At 40.9% G+C, this 24153-nt stretch overlaps 2 protein-coding genes across 4 annotated transcripts in view; one reads left to right on the top strand and one right to left on the bottom strand.

Moving 5' to 3' along the window:
• cnot7 (CCR4-NOT transcription complex, subunit 7) overlaps positions 1-16995 on the bottom strand; it is a 47777-nt gene extending 30782 nt beyond the window's left edge. For both annotated transcript variants that reach the window (XM_060824029.1, XM_060824036.1), the window contains exons 1-2: positions 16890-16995; positions 12324-12545 (exon numbers count right to left, since the gene is read on the bottom strand). In XM_060824029.1, the coding sequence (XP_060680012.1) occupies positions 12324-12440 (117 nt within the window). In that variant the 5' untranslated portion in view covers positions 12441-12545; positions 16890-16995. The remainder of the gene's footprint in view (positions 1-12323; positions 12546-16889) is intronic.
• A 232-nt stretch (positions 16996-17227) lies between these two features.
• The window catches only part of vps37a (VPS37A subunit of ESCRT-I), a 47323-nt gene continuing 40397 nt past the window's right edge, over positions 17228-24153 (top strand). For both annotated transcript variants that reach the window (XM_060824011.1, XM_060824019.1), the window contains exon 1: positions 17228-17547. In XM_060824011.1, coding sequence (XP_060679994.1) covers positions 17426-17547 — 122 coding nt within the window. In that variant the 5' untranslated portion in view covers positions 17228-17425. The remainder of the gene's footprint in view (positions 17548-24153) is intronic.

Raw genomic sequence — 24153 nt, 5'->3', positions numbered from 1 at the left:
GTATATACGAAAGCCACACACACACCAACACACACAAAAGAAGTTGCATCAAGACACCGTTCAAAAGGGCCACAACACACTGCAGTATACCAGAACTGCAAAACGAGGAAGAAGAACACCTATACAATGTATTCGCCAAAAACGGATACCCCCACAATGTCATCAACAGATACCCAAGGGAAAAGGCAACGGAACGAGGACATTCCACAACTCAAAGGACTAGCCACACGACCATACATCAAAAACATTTCTGAACTGACAGTCAGACTACTGCAACCACTAGGACTCATAACAGCACATAAACCAACAGCCACTCTCAGACAACAACTGGCCAGAACGAAGGACCCAACACTCAGCATGAGCAAAATCAATGTAGTGTACAAAATCCCATGCAAGGACTGCACAAAACACTACATAGGACAAACAGGAAGACAGCTAACGATCCGCATCCATGAACACCAACTAGCCACGAAACGACATGACCAGCTATTCTTCGTAGCCACACATGCAGATGACAAGCAACATGAGTTCGACAGGGACAACACTACTATTACAGGACAAGCCAAACAAAGAACAGCCAGGGAATTCCTAGAGAAAGGCATGGCACTCATCCACAGATTCAATCAATAAACACATCGACCTGGACCCAGTATACCGGCCACTGCAGCGGACAGCTGGAACTGACAACCGGAAGCGGCAGATACAAGTCACTATAAATGCCGGAGGAAACATCACAGAAGCGCTTCACAGGAGGCTCCCAAACACTGAGGATGTCACCTAGACAGGGGACGAAACGTCTGCAACAACAATTCCCAGCTCGGAGAACAGAACTGCAACAATCCAACTAATATTCTGGTCAACTGCATCCCCAAGGAAGCGAAGACTAGCAGATTCAATCATGATAATGTCATGGGGAGATAGGCAATAAATGGCACTTATGGTTCAGCATTGAAGCAGCTGTCTACATTTAGGTTTAGGACAGGTCCTTGAGGAATTCCTGCAATGATGTCTTGACAGAGATGATTAACCAAAAGCAATTTCGCTCATCTTTTTCTGCGTTATGTATGACTTAAACCAGTGATCAGAATCAATAACGTGGGGCGCTGGAAAAACAGTTCTGCCCAAAACATTGATTCCTCTGCTCTTCCAATGCTGTCTGACCTGCTGTGCTTTTCTCAGCTCCATACATTATTGATACTGAGTCTACAGCATCTGCAGTCCTCACTCTCTCCTACTTGAACCAGTGCCATTAATGACATCACAGCTGATACTAATAATCCTCAACTCCATTTTCATGCTTTTTCATAATAATATTCTATTCCCTTAGATTAGAGGTCAGTTTATCTCAGCCTTGATTTTACTTAAATGACCAAGCCTCAACAGACCTCTCTAGTAGAGAATTCAACAAATTCATCACCCTAAAACAAAATTCCTCCTCATCCCAGTCTTAAAACAGGTGACTTTTTATTTTGAGATTTATGTCCTCTGGTCCTAGTTTATCTTACAAGAAACTATTCTTCAAAACTACCCTGTCAAGTTCCCTAAGAATCTTATATATTTCAATGAGGTTTACTCTCATTCTTTTCAACTCCGATTAGTACCAGGCCAACCAACTCAATCTTTCTTCATAAGATAAGCCCTCCATTCCCACAAACAATCAATTAATCTAGTGAAACTTGTGTGGTCTGTGTCCAATATCAGTGCACCTTCCTTTAGAATAGACAAAACATTGTTCACAATATTCCAGCAGAAGTCTTACTAGTGCTTTGCAGTGTTTAATATGCTATTTTTTGAGATTTCATCATTTGTACCATTTCCCTATTTTATAGTCCATCCCCTTTTCCTTCCAAATCACTAATATTGGATGCTAGCCTGTGTGATTTGTGCAAAATGCCTTTATGCTGCAACTTTTTGCAGTCTTTCCCCATTTAAATAGTATTTAGTTCTTTTATTCTTCCTGCCAAAGTGCATAACCTCATATTGTCCCTCATTATATTAAACCTGCCACATTGTCAACCCACTTGTCTACATCCCTTTGCAGACTCCGTGCCATTCTCACTCCTTGGTTTTCCACTTTGAAAAAGAAATCATTGGCAAACTTGGTAATAGTGCTTTCACTTCTGTGAAAGTCATTCATGTACATTGCAAATAAGTGCGGCCCCAGGCTCGATCCCTGTGGCACTCAACCAATTAGAGATTGCTGCCCTGTAAATGCCAACTTTATTCAAACTCTATTTTCTATTAGTTAGCCAATTTTTTATCCTTGCCACTACACCACATCCCCCAACACCATGGGCTATTATCTTAAGTAGTCTTATATGTGATACTTATTAGCATCAATGAAGAGTTCTCATCCTGATTGGAGTTTAGATTACTCTCCAACATAAGCACCTATAAAATAGAAACAAAACTTTTTTGTTCGCATTTTAAAAGCAGCTTATTTTGAGCGGAACATGTCATTTTACATATGGAAAAATAATACAATTTTCAAATGAAGCACAATGTACTAGCCAAAGTTACATGGAACCCCACACAATTATGTTGATCACATGTAACACTTTCTTCAACATTTCTCATTATCAACAAAATATTCCTTTACAATGACCATTGACAAAGCTAAATGCCATCAATACTTGAAAAAATATTTCTCACATATCAGGTGAGTGTATGGCCAGTATGCAGCACAAAATGTTGAGTCTTATGTGCAGCAAATGATAGCGACATTTTCATTTCCATGGAAATCAATTTTTGCAGTACTTGAGGAAAACATTTCAAAGTATGAAAAGAAAATCGATTACTGCAACATTAAGATATGGCAACAGAGAATAAGATTAACTTTAGGGTTTACTAAAAGGGTCATGCCTTGTGTTGTTGCTTCAATCCAATTAGTGAACATCCACTGAAAAATATCAGCTTACAACTGCTCAACAAGTATCAAGCAATAATTATTTTCACAGGATGAAAATATTCTTTACATAACTGGCTCAAAGGCAAATGACAGAAAGTGGTGGTGGAGAGTTGTTTTTCAGACTGGAGTCCTGTGACCAGTGGAGTGCCACAAGGATCGGTGCTGGGTCCTCTACTTTTTGTCATTTACATAAATGATTTGGATGCAAACATAAGAGGTACAGTTAGTAAGTTTGCAGATGACACTAAAATTGGAGGTGTAGTAGACAGTGAAGAGGGTTACCTCAGATTACAACAGGATCTTGTCCAGATGGGACCACGGGCTGAGAAGTGGCAGTTTAATTCAGATAAATGAGAGGTGCTGCATTTTGGGAAAGCAAGTCTTAACAGGACTTATACACTTAATGGTAAGGTCCTAGCGAGTGTTGCTGAACAAAGAGACCTTGGAGTGCAGGTTCATAGCTCCTTGAAAGTGGAGTCGCAGGTAGATAAGATAGTGAAGGTGGCGTTTGGTATGCTTTCCTTTATTGGTCAGAGTATTGAGTACAGGAGTTGGGAGGTCATGTTGCAGCTGTACAGGACATTGATTAGGCCACTGCGGGAATATTGCGTGCAATTCTGGTCTCCTTCCTATCAGAAAGATGTTGTGAAACTTCAGAAAAGATTTACAAGGATGTTGCCAGGATTGGAAGATTTGAGCTACAGGGAGAGGCTGAACAGGCCGGGACAGCTTTCCCTGGAGTTTCAGAGGCTGAGGGGTGACCTTATAGAGGTTTACAAAATGATGAGGGGCATGGATAGGGTAAGTAGACTCCCCTGGGGTCAGAGAGTCCAGAACTCGAGGGCATAGGTATAGGGTGAGAGGGGAAAGATATAAAAGAGACCTAAGGGGCAACTTTTTCACGCAGAAAGTTGTAGGTGTATGGAATGAACTGCCAGAGGAAGTGGTGGAGTCTGGTACAACTGCAACATTTAAGCAGCATTTGGATGGGTATATGAATAGGAAGGGTTTGGAGGGATATGGGCGGGGTGCTGGCAGGTGGGACAAGATTGGGTTGGGATATCTGGTCGGCATGGACAGGTTGAACCAAAGGGTCTGTTTCCATGCTGTACATCTCTATGACTCTATGATTGATTTTCATGTTTCAATGTTTCCTGGACTAAATATTACAACCCACAGCAGTTATGGTTCAGATCTACTCATGTTTCCAGCATTTTTTTTATCTCAGATTTCCAGAATTGGCTTTTAATTTCACTATGCCAGTATGCAGAACATCAACAAACTTTCAAACAAAAGTTTTTCTTCAGGCTCTGCTGATCTTCCACCCTCCCCTTGCCAAGCTAGCAAAGCCACAGCTGTCATCTTCTAAAGTAACCACCATTCACTTTCATTTTTCTACCACATCCTATTAGTGGTCTCTTCCAAGCTTATCTCATCAGCATTCCATCACTACTAAATTCGAGGGCATAAGTTTGGGGTGAGAAGGAAAAGATATAAAAGAGACCTAAGGGGCAACTTTTTCAAGCAGAGAGTGGTAGGTGTATGGAATGAGCTGCCAGAGGAAGTGGTGAGGACTAGCACAATTGCAACATTTAACAGGCATTTGGATGGGTATATGAATAGGAAGGGTTTGGAGGGATATGAGCCAGGTGCTGGCAGGTGGAAATAGATTGGGAAGTGATAACTGGCCGGCATGGAAGAGTTGGACCAAAGGGTCTGTTTCCATGCTGTACATCTCTATGACTTTACGACTGCTTTCTTTCATGATCCCAATATTAAACTGCCATTTGTAAAATGCACCCTTTACTCAGATTCTCTCTCTCTCTCTCTCTCACCCCCCAGCAAAACCAATATAATTGGAAAAGTTGGTCAGAAATCCACCATATACCTACATATCTTTTTGATCTTGAAAGCTAATATTTCATTACCAACATTTTACTTTTCCAAGGTTCTGAAGCATTGACTGGCTTGTTTAAATCTTGTTACTCAGGTTTCTAACCCTCTCAAACCAAAGAAATAACACTAAGCAAAATCACAAACAACATTCTCCATGACTGTAATCATTGTGCATTAGCACACATTTAATTCGTTGCAGAATCAATGATGATAGGAAGGAAGATGAGAGGCAATATGAACTAAATCTTAAATGGAGTGAAAAAAACTGAGGAACCGAGGTGTTTGTACAATTTCTTGAAAGCAGATGGACAAATTGAGGTGACTGGTTTAAACATAATACGTTCTTTGATATGGTGAGAGAAAAAAAATTATGCTAAACTTTAATAAAACACTGGTTAGGCCTATTGTGTTCAATTCTGGCTCTACATTTGAGAAAGGATTGAAAGCTTTTAGCTAGGATGCAAAAAAGAATTACCGGCACAGTCCCAAGGGTGAGAGATTTTGGTCTCGTGGATATATTAGAGAAGCTAGGATTGTTCTTCTTTAAGGAGAAAGTGAGGACTGCAGATGCTGGAGATCAGAGCTGAAAATGTGTTGCTGGAAAAGCGCAGTGGGTCAGGCAGCATCCAAAAAGCAGGAGAATCGACGTTTCGGGCATGAGCCCTTCTTCAGGAACGAGGAAAGTGTGTCCAGCAGGCTAAGATAAAAGGTAGGGAGGAGGGACTTGGGGGAGGGGCGTTGGAAATGCGATAGGAGGAAGGAGATCAAGGTGAGGGTGATAGGCCAGAGTGGGGGTGGGGGCGGAGAGGTCAGGAAGAAGATTGCAGGTTAGGAAGACAGTGCTGAGTTCGAGGGATTTAACTCAGACAAGGTGAAGGGAAGGGAAATGAGGAAACTGGAGAAATCTAGGTTCATCCCTTGTGGTTGGAGGGTTCCTAGGCGGAAGATGAGGCGCTCTTCCTCCAGCCGTCGTGTTGCTATGGTCTGGCAATGGAGGAGTCCAAGGACCTGCATGTCCTTGGTGGAGTGGGAGGGGGAGTTAAAGTGTTGAGCCACGGGGTGGTTGGGTTGGTTGGTCCTGGTGTCCCAGACGTGTTCCCTGAAACGTTCCGCAAGTAGGCGGCCTGTCTCCCCAATATAGAAGAGGCCACATCGGATGCAGCAAACTCCCCCTCCCACTCCATCAAGATCCTTGGACTCCTCCATCGCCAGACCATAGCAACATGACGGCTAGAAGAAGAGCGCCTCATCTTCCGCCTAGGAACCCTCCAACCACAAGGGATGAACTTGGATTTCTCTAGTTTCCTCATTTCCCCTCCCCCCACCTTGTCTCAGTCAAATCCCTCGAACTCAGCACCGCCTTCCTAACCTGCAATCTTCTTCCTGACCTCTCCGCCCCCACCCCACTCCGGCCTATCACCCTCATCTTGACCTCCTTCCACCTATCGCATTTCCAACGCCCCTCCCCCAAGTCCCTCCTCCCTACCTTTTATCTTAGCCTGCTGGACACACTTTCCTCATTCCTGAAGAAGGGCTCATGCCTGAAACGTCGATTCTCCTGTCATTTTCTTAAAGAAGAACAAACAGCAAGTTGAGAGGGGATTTAATTGAGGCATTCAACACCAAAGAGGAGTCTAGACAGAGCAGATAAGAAGAAACAGTTCCCATTAATAGAACTTAAAAACCAGAAGGCACCAATTGACAAAAAGAGCAATGGCAATATGAAAAGAAATGATTTTTGCAGCATCTAGTGAGGACCTGGGATACACTGTCTGAAGCGCAGTAGAGATGGATTCAATTGTGGCTTTCAAGCAGGACCCATGGTGTTAGAGACAAGGTCGAGCATGGATAGAAGGTTGACTGTCTGGCCAAAGGCAGAGAGTGGGGAATAAAAGGGTACTTCTCAGATGGAAGCCAGTGACGAATGGTGATCCACAAGGGTCAGGATTGGGAGCACAACCTTTCACTTGAACCACAAATGTTCTGCATGAAGGAACTGAGGGCATTCTGGCTGAGTTTGCAGATGATACAAAGATAGGTGTTCAGCCAGCTAGTATTGAGGCAGCTGGGAAGCTAATGAAAGGTTTAGATAGATTAGGAGAGTGGGCAGAGAAGTGGCAGATGAAATGCAACATGGGAAAGTGTGAGGTCATGCACTTTGTTAAGAATAATAGAAGCGTGGACTATTTTCTTAACAAGGAGAAAATTCAGAAATCTGGAGTACAAAGGGACTGGAGAGCCCAAATTCAGGATTCTCTTAAGGTAGACTTGCAGGTTGAATCAGTAATCAGAAACACAAATACAATGATGTCATTAATCTCGAGAAATCTAGAATATAAAAGCAAGGATGTACTTCTGAGGCTTTAAGGGTCAGATTAGACCACATTTAGAGTAACTTTAGGTCCCCATACCTCAGGAAGGATGTACTGGCCCTGGACAGAGTGGACATTAGGAAGATTTTCCATTGGCAGGAGAGACAAAGGCTACCTTAGAGTAAAGGGAAGACCCTTTAGAACAGAGGTAAGGAGAACCTTCTTCAGCCAAAAAGTGGTCAATCTGTGGAATTCATTGCCACAGAGGACTGTGGAGGCCAGGTCAATGAGTACACTTGAGACAGAGATAAATAAGTTCTTGATTGCCAAGGGGATCAAAGGTTACAGGGAGAAAGCGAGAAAATGGGGTTGAAAAACCTATCCGCCATGATTGAGTGGCAGAGCAGATCCAATGGATCGAATGGCCTAATTTCTACTCCTATGGTCTAATGGAATTGAATAATTATGTGGATAGAAAAATAATGCAGGATTACAGGGAAAGGGCAAGGGAGTTGAACCAGCTGAATTGCTCTTGCTTTAGCCTCTTCTGTGGTTCTACAAAAGCAAGATAGAAAAAGACTCAAAAAGTAACATTCAGTAAAGAATTGGATAACCAATTGAAGTGGCATGGGGAAGGAGCAGAGTACAACTAATTGGATGGGTCTGCATAATACCCAGCTGAAACAATGTAATGAATAGGTTCTGTTCATATTACTCTATGGTGCCACAGTCTATCAGGCCATCTGCACCAATGCCTCTCTGTGTCCAACTCAGTGATCTGCTTTATTTGGCTCCGCTCTTACCAATGCAGAATCTATAGCAACAGATTTCTTTCAGCTGCTTAACCATTGCACTTGTAGTTTTCTCAAAGTCGAATCGACATCCATTGCCTTTGCCACATCTACATGCTGTCTCTTGACATAGGTCAGTGCGCACGCATAAACTGATAACAGATCAGTCTAATCAGTTCTCTCAACTATGCCACTGCTTCTCTATTGTCTCCTTATTCAACATCCAGTCTTATCTGAGCCATCAATTCTTTCCAACCAAATATATTTTAGCTATTAGATATATAGATCCTTTATTTGTATTTGAAATGCCTCTCTCCCTGTGCACCTTGTGTCTGTAACATTGTACACTGCACTCTATTCTTCGACCTGATGCACCTTGTATGGTACAATCTGCCTTTAGAGCATGCATAATAAACCTTTTCACTATATCTTGGTCAATGTGACAAAAAAATCAATGTAGTACATGAATAAAAATATTAAAAAACAAATCCGACAGCATTCAAGATTTAGTCAAAGTAAAGGGGGGGGGGTTATATAAATTATCATTCTTTATTCTTCTGTTAAAGTGGTATGCATGATGTTTTAAAACTAGAGGGTGCAAATCATAAACAAACATTGCAGTTAGTACATTAATGGGTATATTTTCATTATACATATGTTCATGCATTGGAGTCATATTAATGTAGAGCTTTTCTCAATTCCAAATGGTGCCTTTCTTTCTTTCTTTGATATCCTTGGAAGAAGGATTACTCAAAAATTTGTAAAATCAGTGCACAACATTTAACTTCAAAAGGACAAAAAGTAAATAAAGTAACATAATAAATATATTTCATATTTACCATCAGTACACATTTTATGGGAATATATAGGGTTAGTTTACACCAGACTTTAATACTTTAGCAGCTAATATCAGGCAGCTTTATTTGCATTAGCTAAATTCTAGTGGTCACAGACCAAAACATGGTCTTCAGAAATAACATTTCACAACCTTAGATTATCCCAATGTGGTTGACAACCAAAGTATTTCTGATGTGTAGTCATTCTTGTAATGTAGCAAACACACAGTAATTAGTTTTGCAAATCTGCAGCATAATAATGATCAGATCATCTATTTCTAAGATATTGATTGAGAGAGGACATCAGGGATAATGCCAGCCTTCTTCAAGTTGCAGACATGGGATCATTTATCTCTACCTGAGTGTATAGATAATGCTTTGGTTTATATCTAAACCAAAAGATTAGATCTCCAATATTGCAGTATTCCCTCAATTCTGCACCAGAGTGTCAGCCTGGATTTTTTTTCAAAATAAAGTCACTACATAGGACACAGAGTCAAAGTCATACAGCACAGAAACCAACCCTTTGGTCCAGCGAATCACATTCTGACTGTGAAGCAAGACACTTATCAAGTGAATCAGATGACAACTTAAATTTGATTAGTCATGATTTGGAGATGCCAATGTTGGACTGGGGTGTACAAAGTTAAAAATCACAGAACATCAGATTTTGGTCCAACAGATTTAATTGGAAGCACACTAGCTTTCGGAGCGTCTGAAGGAGCGACGCTCCAAAAGCTAGTGTGCTTCCAATTAAACCTGTTGGACTATAACCTGGTGTTGTGTGATTTTTAACTTTTTACATTTGATTAGGGCTGTCAAGTAATAAATAAAATTCATTGTAATTAATTTCAATTTATAACAAAAAGTCTCCATTCATTTTAGCTTCAGTCACTGCATTACTCAACTGCAGGCCATGATGGCAGTCCTACTGGATTGCTTGGAGCCCTAGCTAATACAGGCAGCAAATCACAGGCACGGTGAAGAGCACTGACTCACATGCTATTCTAGCAACAATGCAAATATGCAAAAGGATACAGTGGAAGCACATCTACAGGACATAATGCTTACATGTGCACCAAAACAATGTTGCACTGAAGACTTCATGCATAACTTGCATTCTGCACAACATGGATTGGTCAAATGGTTGAGTAAGCTTTCAGCACATTTTCCACTTACACTGAAGATCACAGAAGACTTACACATTCGTAATAATGCAATACCCATGTGCTCTTTCGATATTGCTTGTCTGTTCATTAACAACCACTCAGGAAAACCACTGACATTTGCACTAGGTTCCAAATGTACTTGGTGTCCATAAGACCAAAATGTAGGAGCAGAAGTGGGACATTCAACTCATCAAATTGGCTCTACCATTCAACGAGGTCATGGCTGATCTCAATATTCTTTTTAATTTTCCTGTATTGTTCTCATAATCCTCAATTCCCTTACGGATTCAAAATCCGTTTACCTCAGCTTGGGTATACTTACAGAGCCAGCTTCAACAGCACTCTACGAAAAGGAATTCCACAGGTTTACTATCCTCAAAAAAGAAATTTCTCACGTCTCAAACGTGCCAACCTTATACTGAGTTCATGCCTGATGGTTCTGAACTGTCCCAGAGGGGAAAACCACCTCTCCCCTTATCTACGCTGTCAAGTCCCCTCAGAATCTTGTATTTTCAGTAAGGTTGCACATCATTCTTCTAAATTTCAATGAGCACAGGCCCAATTTGCTCAACATCTCCTCAGATGATAGTCCTTCGACTTAGTGAACCTTCTCTGGACTGCCTCAATGCCAATAAATATTTCTTTAGATAAGGAACCCAAAACTGTTCACGGTACTCTAGCTGTGGTCGGCATTGTTTTCGCAAAGCCTATTTACTTTATACTTCATTCTCTTTTGAAATAAAGGCCAACCATTGAAGTTGGATGCTAACTTTTTGTGATTCATAGACGAAGATTCCCAAATCCTCCCATAGCTTTCTGTTATCTTTCTCTATCTGAATAATATTCAGATCCTCTATCTTTCCTGCCAAAGTGTATAACCTCTGAGGGATACGGTGAAAACGTGGGTAAGTAGAGCTGAGTCCACGAAAAGATTAGCCATGATCTTATTGAGTAGCTGACCAGGTTCGAAGGGCCAGACAGGCAGAACTGGGTACTGCCGACGCTGGAAATTAGAGTCAAGATTAGACTGTGGTGGAAAAGCATAGCAGGTCAGGCAGCATCTGAAGAGCAGGAAAATCGAAGTTTCGGGCAAAAGCCCTTCATCAGGAATTGAAGGGCTGGACGGCCTACTCCTGCTTCGAGCTTTACATTCTAACCTCACTGTAAACCTGGTTTAGTCGAACTTACAAACCAAGCAAGATGTGTGATGGAGTTCAGTTTCAACAATACCATAGTGTTGCCATAGGATCTATTCTAGACCCGGTTCTTGTGAACATTTTTATTGGTTCAATCATGTGTGTCTTTATTGTAATTACCACTTAATGCCTGCATACCTCCAATGCATAGATCAAACATTTGTTATATTTGAATCTGCAGCTGCACCTAAGAACTTCTGCATACATCTTTAAACGTTCCTTTTGCTTATCAGCCTATCCAGAGATGTTATCATGCATTTCTGGAGCAGGTGGGATTTGAAGTCAGCTTCCTGGTTCATGTTAGGGATACTGCACCACAATCCGATGCTCCATTTCAAAGGAGAATTTGAACAGACAACTAGTTTCTTTTCCTCAATATGCTAATTAAGAAATGGAGATTGAGTTTTTTTTTACTACCATCCACCACACACTTGCATTCACTGCACAATATGTGCAATTAGATTCCTATAAGACTAGTACAAGGTTAGTATAATCAGAAACTTTGCAAGTAGGGTTCTAATCATCCACTCACTGTCTCATTTAACGTCAAGCCAGGATAGCTGGTGTATCATACAACACTATCCTTTGATTATCCAATGTGCTCAATCAGCCTGTGCTTGCAAAACTCAGAACTGTGTCCATCGTTAGATACGATTCTGCCATTGAGTAAAGTTTAGTAAAATAATCCTGACAGTACAAAAAAGGACACCAGAAACTAACTTTAAAATATGCTTGCAGTGTGACGCATTTTCATGTGCTGAAACTTACATTTCTTCCACAATGAACACTGTCTTTTGTAAACAGAAGGGAATACATGTTCAACCACTGCACTTTTTTCACAAAGAAAACAGCTCTTCTACACACCTCCACGGCAATGCCCTGGCCAATCAAAGTCCACTTGCCAAGGCAGTCAATAGTTCCTGCTCACTAAAGACGACCAACCAGCACCCACTACTCAAGCTATTATAAACTGTTTGTTCCTTTCTAAAAGTTGGTTTTATTGTGGTTCATCTCTGATTACAGCTAAATAGAAAGCTTTACCTTCATGTTCAATCAATATTTCTACTGTTTTTTAAGCCAAAATTTATTAGTTATTAGAAAATAAATATAAAAATGGCTTTGGTTATGAGAAAAATATTTTAAAATATTGCCCAAAAAAAATCAACATCACAATGTTGTTTTTTCCTTTCAAAACTGACAAAATAGCTGTCTTACCATTGCAACATAGTTGAATTTACGAATTACTTGACGTATTCTCTTCATCTCTTCATCCAGGTTACAAGCCCAGACCTCGCAGATTCTTTGGCTGTGATCTACTGTCGCCGCTGGCATGTTGGTAAATTCAAATAGCAGTCATCAAAGCACTGCACGTTAAATATGGATGAGCTGTAAATGAGGAAGTCCAAGCTTACTGCCCGACCTTCACTCACTATTTACCTTGAAAACATAAATTGACTAAAATTAGAATGTAAAAAACATGCAGTGTATCAAGCAATAGGATTGCAGTATCAACAGGAGGCTGAAATAATCTCTGCAAATTGCTGATATTCTATTTAAGGACAAAATATACTCTCCAAACTCGAGTTCATCATGGTGAGTTTTTTCCATTTTGTAGGAAAATGGGCTTGCTCATAAAAATGTCTTGCCACAAGAAATTAACCATAAATAAATGGTATAGAATAACAATGGTGCTGAAAAAAGACATTTGTTTTGTCCCACACCCATTTGAACAATTTATTGGAAAAACCAAGGTAAGAGAAAAATGACATTTCTACTGTTGGAGAGGAAAGTGCTGATTGGTTGACAAGTGGACACTGATTGGTCGAGGCACTGCCCCGAGAAGTGACCCAGTTCTGTTTGCGAAGAACGAGGCCAGATTTATTGATAAATGTAGTTTCTTGCACCTACAGTGCGCCACACTACACACCTGAATGGCAATCCTAAATTGGCTGTCAGGGCAATCATGCAGAAATTAGGGCCTAAGCCATTTGTGAGCAGTGAAAGCCTGATGTTGAAATGGGGTGCATCAAAGTTATCCTACATGATAATGACTATATTGACTAGTTCTTTGCACATTACGTAGTCTGCAAACTCACAAATGGGTGCAAGGCCTCCACTTTTGATCTCAAAACATGCCTGAACTATCTCAAAGATATAGACAACAGGTAAACAGAGTTATTTCACACTGCTACTATGAAATAGCAACACAAATGGTTGCTACATGTCAAGGATGGAACGGTCAAACCAAAAAAAAACTGTCTATCCCACAAATGAGCGTTTATATGAATTTCAATGCCAGTATGATGCTACAACATAGACTATATGTACCAAAAACAGGTGGATAAACAAAAAGGCACAATCCCTTTGAATGTTCCCAAAGCACAGACTATACACCACAGAAAGCACTTTAAAAACTGAATAGTATTCAACTTGAGAAGTGGTTGGACAAAATTTACTAAGTAGTTCTCAATGCATGTAGAATTACAGTAACAATCATTTTAGATGGTTTCGAGTATGTGCATACTGGAAACTGCATTTTAATACAGACAGCCCTGTTCTTTGCAGGCAGAAATCACACAAAACACACACACACACACACACACACACACACACACACACACAGTGTGCCTATTTCAAATCAAGAAAATAGTTGGCAACAATTCACTGGTACATTTCTCAGCACAACACCTTGGTGAATCACAGCCAACCAGCTTAGTTTAAAACTTAAACAAAGCTTGGTCATTAACAGTCAGTTGTCATGAACTGACTTGTCCAATCTAATGTCTCTACTATGAAGATTGTCAACCAATCAACACTCTTTCAAGTACAGATTTTGTTTTTGCTTTACCTTGGTATTTCTTGCAAGTTGGCCTTTGGCATGCAGAACAAAATGTTTTGATAAAATGTGTACTTTTTCTAACAGTACTCAAAATAAATCAATGCAGTGTCTTGAGTATTTGAATACTTACCCAAAATTATTCTAATATATCTGAGCTCTTCATTAGATAAACAATGGACAAACTTTTTAAAAATTTTATTAAGGACTATTTTGCAATATGAAACAAATAACTGAGAAGACTATAAAATCAACAATTCACCAACAAAACAGCTTTCTTGGTACAATAATTTAAATATTAACTTAAACATTAAAAGGTGCTTCACAGAAGTAATAACAGATTACTTCAAGGGGAGATGGCAAAGTAAATGGTTAGCTCCCAGAAATGGGTCCTCAATAAACAGGAGGAGAGTGCGAGCGAGCGAGGGATTTAATTCCCTCCTCCATAGTGAGCTTTAATGGCAGAGGGGCATCTAATTAGGCAGGAAGATAGAGGGGTAACTTTTTAAAGGTGTTCTTGTGTCAATTAAGATTGTGACATAAAATACAACAGAATACTTGCTTTATGCTGCTAATGGACCAGATAGATGCACAGAACAGCAAAAATAATAATGCTTCAAGTTTAAAAGTTTTATCTTCCTTACTACAAACACATTTTTAAAAATATACAAATATACACCATTAATTGAAAATAAGCTTTTCCATTTCTACAGCAAGTCATGTTTTGTACCACATATGCTGGTAAAATTCTGAGCAGCTTAGCACTCGGAATAAGTATGCTTTCTATTGCTCAATGTGGAACAGAGTTTTGTGCTAAGTTTTTCAAATCGTTGGAGTTAGATAGAGCTTTTCCTGGCAATTCTTTCATTAATTTTTCTAGCCAAACTCAAACAAACAGTTTCATTTATTCTACTTCAATAATAAGAAAAATTATTTCCCACAAATCTAGTGACATTGCAAACCATCACTCCATCTTCAGCCTCCCAAACAGTAATGTTCTCTGCATAACCATATTTTAATTTCTCCAATTTGAGGTTCATCCCATCACAGCAGCAACATCAAATAAACAACTTCACAAAAACTCCTCTGATACTTTAATTAATGTGTATGTATTCATCATTCTGAGGCCTCTCTGCAGCATTTGATACTGTTGACCATGCCATTCTCTGTTAATGTCTTTTCTTCCTTGTCCAGGTCAGTGAAACTGCTTTACTCTTCTCCTCTTGCCCACACACCTTAACCAGAACAGTCCTAGCAATGAGTTTGCTTTCTATTCCCATATTGTAACCTTGTCTCTTGGGGCACCTGGATTCATTGCATCAGTTGTCAATACATTCTGTCCAAAAAGAAATTCCGGATGGCCTACTATGGTCCTCTAATTCCTCAGTTCAAAAGGTGATAAGACTGTAATAAATTTTGTATGCTATCTAAGAATTCCAAATCTCTTCTTGCCTACTATTTTAGGTTGATCAAGACGGTCAACTACCTCTGCAATCTTTTTAATCATGAACTCTTGTTCCAATCTCATCCACTCCAGCAGTAATCTGAAGTACATTCCAACAACATTTCCTAAACCCATGCATGACATCCATCAACTAGAAAGATATAAACTGCAAATGCTTGGGCTTCAAGCTTTCCTTTAAATCACAGATTATCCTGACTTAAGATATAAATTAATGTTCCTTCTTCATTATTTGGTCAAAGCCAGGAATTTTCTTTCACCACAGATTGCATTAGCTCAAGAAAGCCTTTCATTGCAAGTAGGAATCAATGCCAATTACTGGCTCAATAATTATTTAAAGAAAGCTGAAGGATTGAATAGTTACAGGGTTATAACTTCACACAAGTACTCTGCAAACTCATCCAGGTCTGCCAAGTTGTTACTTAAAGAAACTTTCCAGTAAGACACTTGCTTAGCATAAACAGTATAAATTTCAGAATGCAACTTAATACTGTTGTCAGTTAACTGCATTTACATGTTACAAAAGAACCAGATATGACACAAACATTGCACTGAGGAAGAGTTGGAGCAATTAATAACAGAATTATAAATAAAGTTTCAATACTACAAAAATTGAGAACATGCTCTTAGAAGCAATAAGTAAATTTTTAGACTTCTCCAAACAAGATTTGTTGCAGCCTTATGTCAGACACAGTCAAACAAGTAAAGATCTTTATGTAATTAAGATGCATCTCATTTGAGATGAGTTATTTAAATCAGCTGCATTTTCCAGTAGCTTGAGAGACCATGACAAGACTTTAAAGGCAAGTTCTCAATGTGTCTGATGATACAAATATCCATCATCTCCTAATGCAAGCAACCATGATAAACCCAATAAAAGCACACTAGATCATAAAGTTGCATTATAATTATCTTACATCAAATGGCTGATATATGCAAGTTATAAACGTTTTACAAAACATTGCTGACAAGCAATTAAGACTTTTTGAAAATCTCTTTTGGGGATGAATTTAATCCTTCTCCATACCAAACTGGCTTCAGCCAATTTTCCAGGCTGACCAATGCTTTTCAACATCAACGTAGATCACTTAAATAGCAAAACTCAATGCGCGAATGTGTTGAATATCAGGACGTGTAATTTATTTAAAAGCATCCACTGCACACGGTCTCGCCAAGTCAACTTTGTTGTACAATCTATTCCCAACATCGTGTAATCTGTAGACGTGCCATATGTTGGTCACGTTGACTCTCTTTAATAACACACCACTGTATTAACTCAGGAAAGTTCCATGTCTGATGAAACATTGTTTGTTATTATCTTTGAGACACGCGGATGGGGGAGGGGGTGGGGCGTAGAGGAAGGAATTCTGCCCCTTTCGGATAGTAGTGAAGATACCAAACAACCACCTAACAGCAACTCGAATAACCACCAACAGAAATGTATGAGCGTTGCCGTTTCTAAGACGGTAGGTTTTATTTTTACCTGCGTTAGACGTGAGCGGGCTCTGAGGACTCTTTAACTATTAAAGCATAAGCCAGTCTCCTCAGTGCCTCAAGAACCCACCCGCGTCCTCCATTACGGCCACCACGCAACCCTCTGACGTCATCGAATCGTGCGCATTCACCTTTCAACTTTCACCCCGACGCTGGAACGAATGCAAAATTTACAAACAATCTCCGCCGGACAAATCTGACTCCCGTGCGCTACAACACTGAACAATTTACAGACTGGCTCTTGACGGAACAGAAATTTGTTTTGGTAGGGGTCGTGGGAGGGTCTCCGGCGGAGGTCGGTCGACTGTGATGACGTTTTACACAGAGTGTGCGGATGCGGAGCTGGTTGCCGGTTTGGAGTGCGCAGCCGCCGCTGGTGCCCTGTCGTCCGTCGGGTGGAGCGGCTGAGGTCTGACAGTTGTTGGGTGGAGGCGAGGGCAGGAAGGGGAGAGCGAGAGATGAGCCGTTCGGCGCCGCTGTGGGTTCGTTAAGCGGCTGGTGTGCTCACTGAGCTCGGCCGGCAGGATGAATTGGATTTTCCCGTCGTCCAAAGGCAGCGGTGGTGGCTCCGGGCACCTGCAGCCTCTCACCAGTTTACAGCAGCAGCGCCAGCGGCAGATCGAGTCGGTGAAGAGCTCGCATAGCAGGTAAGCAGGGCCTTGTGTGGCTGACTGAGAGGCTTGCTCTCAGCAATACACAGAGTGGTTGTAGAACCGGTCACAGTAAATAGGAAGAACGTCGGTTGGAAATGTTGCTGGGAAGGTCAGTCAGCTGTCCTGAATTTTGCGTGGTAGGCAAGCGGGAAGTTGCAAGATCATCGCAAGCCGCGCAGCTTCAGCAGGAGGAAAGGTCAACCTGAAGTCAGGGCTCCAGTCCTGAAGAAGGCTACAGCCGAAACGTTGACCTCTCCACCCCCTGATGCTGCTCGGCTTGCTGTGTTCTTCCATCCTCCTTTTCGAGTACCTTGGAATCCCGCGTCTGCAGTTTTTTGGTCAGGTCATGAATCTTTCGCCTAGATCTGGCTCGCTGCTGATGGGAGCAATGTAACAGAGCTTTATACCAGTTCATAGCGATGAAAACCGGGAACTGTATCATCCTCCATTCCACCCTGTCTTTTTGCCTAGTATTTGAAGTAATTAGGGGACAGACTATTTCAGATGTAAAATTATACAATGAGAAGTTGATAAATGCACCTTTAGGTAGGAATGAGAACAATGCTATGTACGTTTCCATTAATTTGAAAACTATGTAGTTTAGACTTTGCACTTAAATCTAACCTAACATTATGAAGAAATACCAATAAACTGATACATGAAGAGAAAAATGAATATGAATGTTAATGAACAATTTTTTTAAGAAGGCTTCAAAGAGTATGTTTGTATGTAAAGACAAGCAGAACTTTAGAGTTGATTTTATGGAATAAGAAAATTTGAGAGGTTAAATCAGTACTTTGTTTTGTTACATAAGTTAAATAACCAAGGGACTACTCTTAATGAGAAACTGAAAGTTTAAAAAATCAAAACAAATTTCAATTTCTATCAGTGGGACCGAATGTAAGTAAATCCCCAAAAAGAGACCTTGGAATGTAGGTTTACAGTTACTTGAAAGTGGAGTTGCAAGTAGATAGGATAGTGAAGAAGGTGTTTTGTATGCTTGCCTTGATTGATCAGTGCATTGAATTTCACAGTTGGCAGGTCATGTTGTAACTGTACATGACATTGGTTAGGCCTCTATTGGAATACTGTGTGCAATTCTGCTTTTAGTACAGGGAAGATGTTGTGAAGCTTGAAAAAGTTCAGAAAAGATTTACAAGGATATTGCCAGGGTTGAAGGATTTGAGCTATAGAGAGGCGCTGAATAAGGAAGAGTTTTCATGTTAGTAATGATTATGTCTGCAGGACGTGTCTTTGGTTGATGCTACCAGACCACATGGATCGATTGGAATGGCAGTGAGAAGCAATAAAGAATTTACAGGAACTAGGGCTGTGATGGATGGCAGTTATAGGAAGGGAGAAAAACTGCAGATGCAGTCAGGTAGATGAGTTGACTCTAGGAAAGGTAGGAGGGGCAGGCAGGTAGTGCAGGGGTCTCCTGTAACTATCTCCATCTCAAACAAGTATGCTGTTTTGGAAAATGTAGGGAATGATGGACTCTGAGGGGAGCGTAGCACATACACCCAAGTTTCTGGTACCGAGAATGGCTTGAATGTGATGAGGGGTATGTCGGGTTCCAACCGATTGATTGTGATAGCAGACTCTCCAGAGGCAAAGACAGACGTTTCTGAGGCCGACAGTGAAAAATCAGAATGTTGTGTTGCCTCCCTGGTGCCAGGATCAAGGATATCTTCGAGAGGGTGCAGAATGTTATCAAAACTGAGAGGGACCAGCAGGAGGTCATTGTATACATTGGAACTAATGACATAGGAAGGGAAAAGGATGAGATTTTGAAGGGAAAATGATGGAAGTTAGGCAGGAATTTAAAAAGGAGGTCCTGTAGAGTAGTACCGGTGCTATGAGCTAGTGAGGGTAGAAATGATTAGATTACTTAGTGTGGAAATAGGCCCTTCAGCCCAACAAGTCCACACTAACCCTCCGAAGAACAACCCGCCCATTCCCCTACGTTTACCCCTTCATCTAACACTACGGGCAATTTAGAATGGCCAATTCACCTGACCTGCACATTTTTGAACTGTGGGAGGAAACGAGCACCCAGAAGAAACCCACGCAGACACGGGGAGAATGTGCAAACTCCACACAGACAGTTGCCTGAGGCTGGAATTGAACCTGGGTCTCTCGCGCTGTGAGGCAGCAGTGCTAACCACTGTGCCACCCACGGTGGATAGAGGTGGATAAATGGGAGGATAGAGAGGAGGAATGCATTGCTGAGGAGCTGCTGCAGGGGAGAAGGGTTCGTGTTTTTGCATCATTGGAATCTCTTCTCGGGTAGAAGTGATGGATTGTACCTGAATTGGAAGGGGACTAATATATTGGCAGGTAGATTTGCGAGAGCTGCTCAGCAGGATTTAAACTAGTAAGGCAGAGGGATAGGATCCAGGGAAGTAGTGAGCAAAGAGATCAATTTGAGACAGGCACAGTTGGGGAATGGAGCAAGTAAAACAGTCAGCGCTGGCAGGAACAAAACCGAGAATAAGGTGGGACAGATCAATTAAACTGCTTTTACTTCATTACAAGATACCGAACAGGGAAGGCAGATGAACTCAGGCCATGGTTCGAAACAAAGGACCGGATATCACAGCAATTATAGAGATGTGGCTCAGGGATGGACAGATCTGGTAGCTCAATGGTCCAGTATACAAATGCTATAGGAAGGGTAGAAAGAGGGACAAGAGAGGTGGAAAAGTAGCGTTTTTGATAAAAGCTAGCATTATGGCTGTACTCGGGGAGGATATTCCTGGGAATGCATCCAGGGAAGTTACTTGGATGGAATTGAGAAATAGGAAAGGGATGATCATCTTATTGGGATTTAATTACAGACCCCCCTCCCCATCACCACTACATAGTCATTAGGAAATTGAGAAACAAATTTGTAAGGAAATCTCTGTTACCTGTAAGAATAATAGGGTGGTTATGGTAGGGGATTTTAACTTTCCAAACATAGCCTCGGACTGCCATTGTATTAAGGGTTTAGATGGAAAGGAATTTAAGTGTGGACAAGAAAATGTTCTGTTTCAGTGTTTGGATACATTTACTAGAGAAGCTGCAAAACATGATCTACTCTTGGGAAATAAGGTAGAGCAGGTGACTGAGGTGTCAGTGAGAAAGCAGTTTGGGGGCCAGCGACCATAATTCAATTAGTTTTAAAATAGTGGTGGAAAAGCTTAGACTGGATCTAAAAATTAAAGTTTTAAATTGGAAAAAGGCCAATTTTGGTGTTAGGCAAGAACTTTGAAAAATTGATTGAGGGCAGATGCTTGTAGGTAAAAGGACAGCTAGAAAATAGGAAGCCTTCAGAAATGAAATAATGAGTCCAGTGACAGTACGTTTCTGTAAGGGTGAAAGGCAAGGCTGGTAAGTGTAGGGATTGTTGCATGACTAGAGAAATTGAGGTTTGGTTAAGTAAAAAAAGGAAGCGTATGTCAGGTATAGGCAACAGAGATTGAGTGAAATCTTCAAAGAGTGTAAAGACAGGAGTATACTTGAGGGAAATCAGGAGGGCAAAAAGGTGACATGAGATAGCTTTAGCAAATTGGGTTAAGGAGAACCCAAAGGAATTTTATAAATATTAAGGACAAAAGGGTAACTCGGGAGAGAATAGGGCCCCTCAAAGATCAGCAGGGCAGCCTATGTGTGGAACTACAAGAAATGGGGGAGATGATGAACAAGTATTTTGCATCAGTGTTTGCTGTGGAGAAGGATATGAAAGATATCAAATGGGGGGAAATAGGAGGAGTTTGCTAGATGTCTTAAACTGCATAAAAATGGATAAATCTCCAGGACCTGATCAGGTGTCCCATAGACCTCTCTGGGAAGCTAGAGGAGTGATTGCTGGCCTCTTGCTGAGATATTTGTATCATCGATAGTCATAGGTGAGGTACCGGAAGACTGGAGGTTGGCAAATATGGTGCCACAATTTTAAGAAAGGTGGTAAGGAAAAGCCAGGGAACTATAGACCTGCGAGCCTGACATCGGTGGTGGACAAGTTGTTGGAGGGAATCCTGAGGGACATGATTCACATGCATTTGGAAAGGCAAGGACCGATTAGGGATAGTCAACATGGCTTTGTGCATGGGAAATCATGAATCACGAACTTGATTGAATGTTTTTGAAGAAATAGCTAAGAGGATTGCTGAGGGCAGTAATCTATATGGACTTCAGTAAAGCATTTGATAAGGCTCCTTATGGTAGACTGGTTAGAACAGTTAGATCTTATGGAATACGGGAGAACTAGCCATTTGGATACAGAACTGGCTTTGAGGCAGAAGAAAGGATGGTATGATGGTAGTGGAGGGTTGCTTTTCAGACTGGAGACCTGTGACCAGTTGTGTGCCACAAGGATCAGTGCTGGGTCCACTTCTTTTTGTCATTGATATAAATAATTTGCATGTGAACTTAGGAGGTACAGTTTGTAAATTTGCAAATGATTCCAAAATTGGAGGTGTGGACAACGAAGAAGGTTACTGCAGAGTACAACAGGATTTTGATCACATGGGACAATGGGCTGAGGAGCGGCAGGTGGAGTTTGATTTAGATAAATGTGAGGTGCGGCATTTTGGAAAAGCAAATCTTAGCAGGGCTGAGTCACTTAATAGTAAGGTCTTGGGGAGTTTTGCTGAACAAAGAGACCTTGGAGTGCAGGTTCATAGTTTCTTAAAAGTGGAGTCGCAGGTAAATAGGATAGTGAAGCAGGCATTTGGTATGCTTTCATTTATTGGTCACAGCATTGAGTATAGGAGTTGGGAAGAAAGTGAGGTCTGCAGATGCTGGAGATCAAAGCTGAAAATGTGTTGCTGGAAAAGCGCAGCAGGTCAGGCAGCATCCAAGGAACAGGAAATTCGACGTTTCGGGCATAAGCCCTTCATCAGGAATCAGGAATAGGAGTTGGGAGGTCACATTTCAGCAGTACAGGACATTAGAATATTGTGTTTAATTTGGTCTCCCTCGTATCTGAAGGATGTTGTGAAAGTTGAAAGAGTCCAGAAAAGATTTACAAGGATGTTGGCAGGGTTGAAGGATTTGAGCTATAGGGAGAAGCTAAATAGGCTGAGGCGGTTTTCTCTGGAGCATCGGAGGCTAAGGGATGACCTTGTAGAGATTTATAAAATCGTGAAGGGTATGGATAGGGTAAATAGACAAGGTCTTTTCCCTAGTGTGGTCGATTTAAGAACTAGAGGGCATATGTTTAAGGTGAGAGGGGAGATATTTAAAAGGGACTTAAGGGGCAACTTTTTCTCACATAGGGTGGTGCGTGTTTGAAATGGGCTGTGAAAGGAAGTGATGGAGAGTGGTACAATTACATCCTTAAGGCATCATGATGGGACTAGGAAAGGTTTTGAGGAATATGGGCCAATTGCTGGTAAATGGTATTAGGTTAGGATATCTGATCGGAATGTTGGACCGAAGGATTTGTTTCTGTACTGTACATATCTATGACTCTAAGCTGGGGCTACTTTCCTTGGAGGTTTATAAAATCATGAGGGGCATGGATAGGGTGAATAACAAGATCTTTTTCCTGGAGTGGGGAGCCCAAAATCAGAGGGCGTACATTTAAGGTGAGAGGGGAAAGATTTAAAAGAGACATAAGTGGCCGGAATGAGCTGCTCAAGGTTGTGGTGCAGGTTGATACGCTTAGGACACTTAAAAGGCATCTAGGTGTATACATGAACAGGAAGGATACAGAGGAATATTAGTCAGATGTTGGCAAATGGGATCAATGAATTTCGGATATCTGGTCAACATGGAGGAATTGAACTGACTGGTCTGTTTCTGTGCTGTGCAACTCTGACTGTCTCAGCCTGATGAAAGAGAGGTATGGAAACAGTTGATGCATTGGTGATCATTTGAAATTCTGCAGAATCTAGAAGGATGCCTGCAGATTTGAAGGTTGCAAATTTGGCACTTCAGTTTAAGGAAGGAAGGAGAAAATGGAATTACAGTCATGAGTTTGTCAGCAGCAGGAGAAGTAGTAGAATATATTATAAAGGGTATGATTTTGAAACACTGTGATGTGGTGGTGGTGGTGGAGGGGAGAGGAATGCAATATGATTGACCAGAGTCAACATGGATTTATGAGGTGAAATGGGTCATGTTTGCTTTGGCAGACCCTGGCTTGTGAGGCACTACAAGGATCAGTGCTTGGACCCAGCTGTTCACAATCTGTATCATTGATTTGAAAGTGGTGAATAAATGTATTATTCCCATGTTTGCAATTAACACAAAACTAAGTGGAAATGTAATTAGGAGGGTGATGGGGAAAGGGAATTTGTACAGATTGGATAAATATGCCAAAACACAAAGATGGAATATCATATGGTGAAGTGTGAGATTATCTAGTTTTGTAGGTGGAATATCAGCCATGGTCGAGAATGGCAAAGAAATTCGAGTAGCTGAATAAAATACTCCTGCCTTTTTATATCTATGTAAAATGAAGGTGCTATTTTCAGTAAATTTGTCATTTCTAGCTGCTTTTTTTTAAGAGCTCTAACACAAATTTGTAAAGGATGGATTTGGCAGACAAAGGTTCTCTTAAGCATAACAGGTCCTTGAATAAACTGAAATTCTATTACAAATACAGTA

The sequence above is a fragment of the Hemiscyllium ocellatum genome, chromosome 1, assembly GCF_020745735.1.
Source record: "Hemiscyllium ocellatum isolate sHemOce1 chromosome 1, sHemOce1.pat.X.cur, whole genome shotgun sequence".
Classification (NCBI taxonomy): Eukaryota; Metazoa; Chordata; class Chondrichthyes; order Orectolobiformes; family Hemiscylliidae; genus Hemiscyllium; species Hemiscyllium ocellatum.
This window is presented reverse-complemented; position numbering and strand designations above follow the sequence as displayed.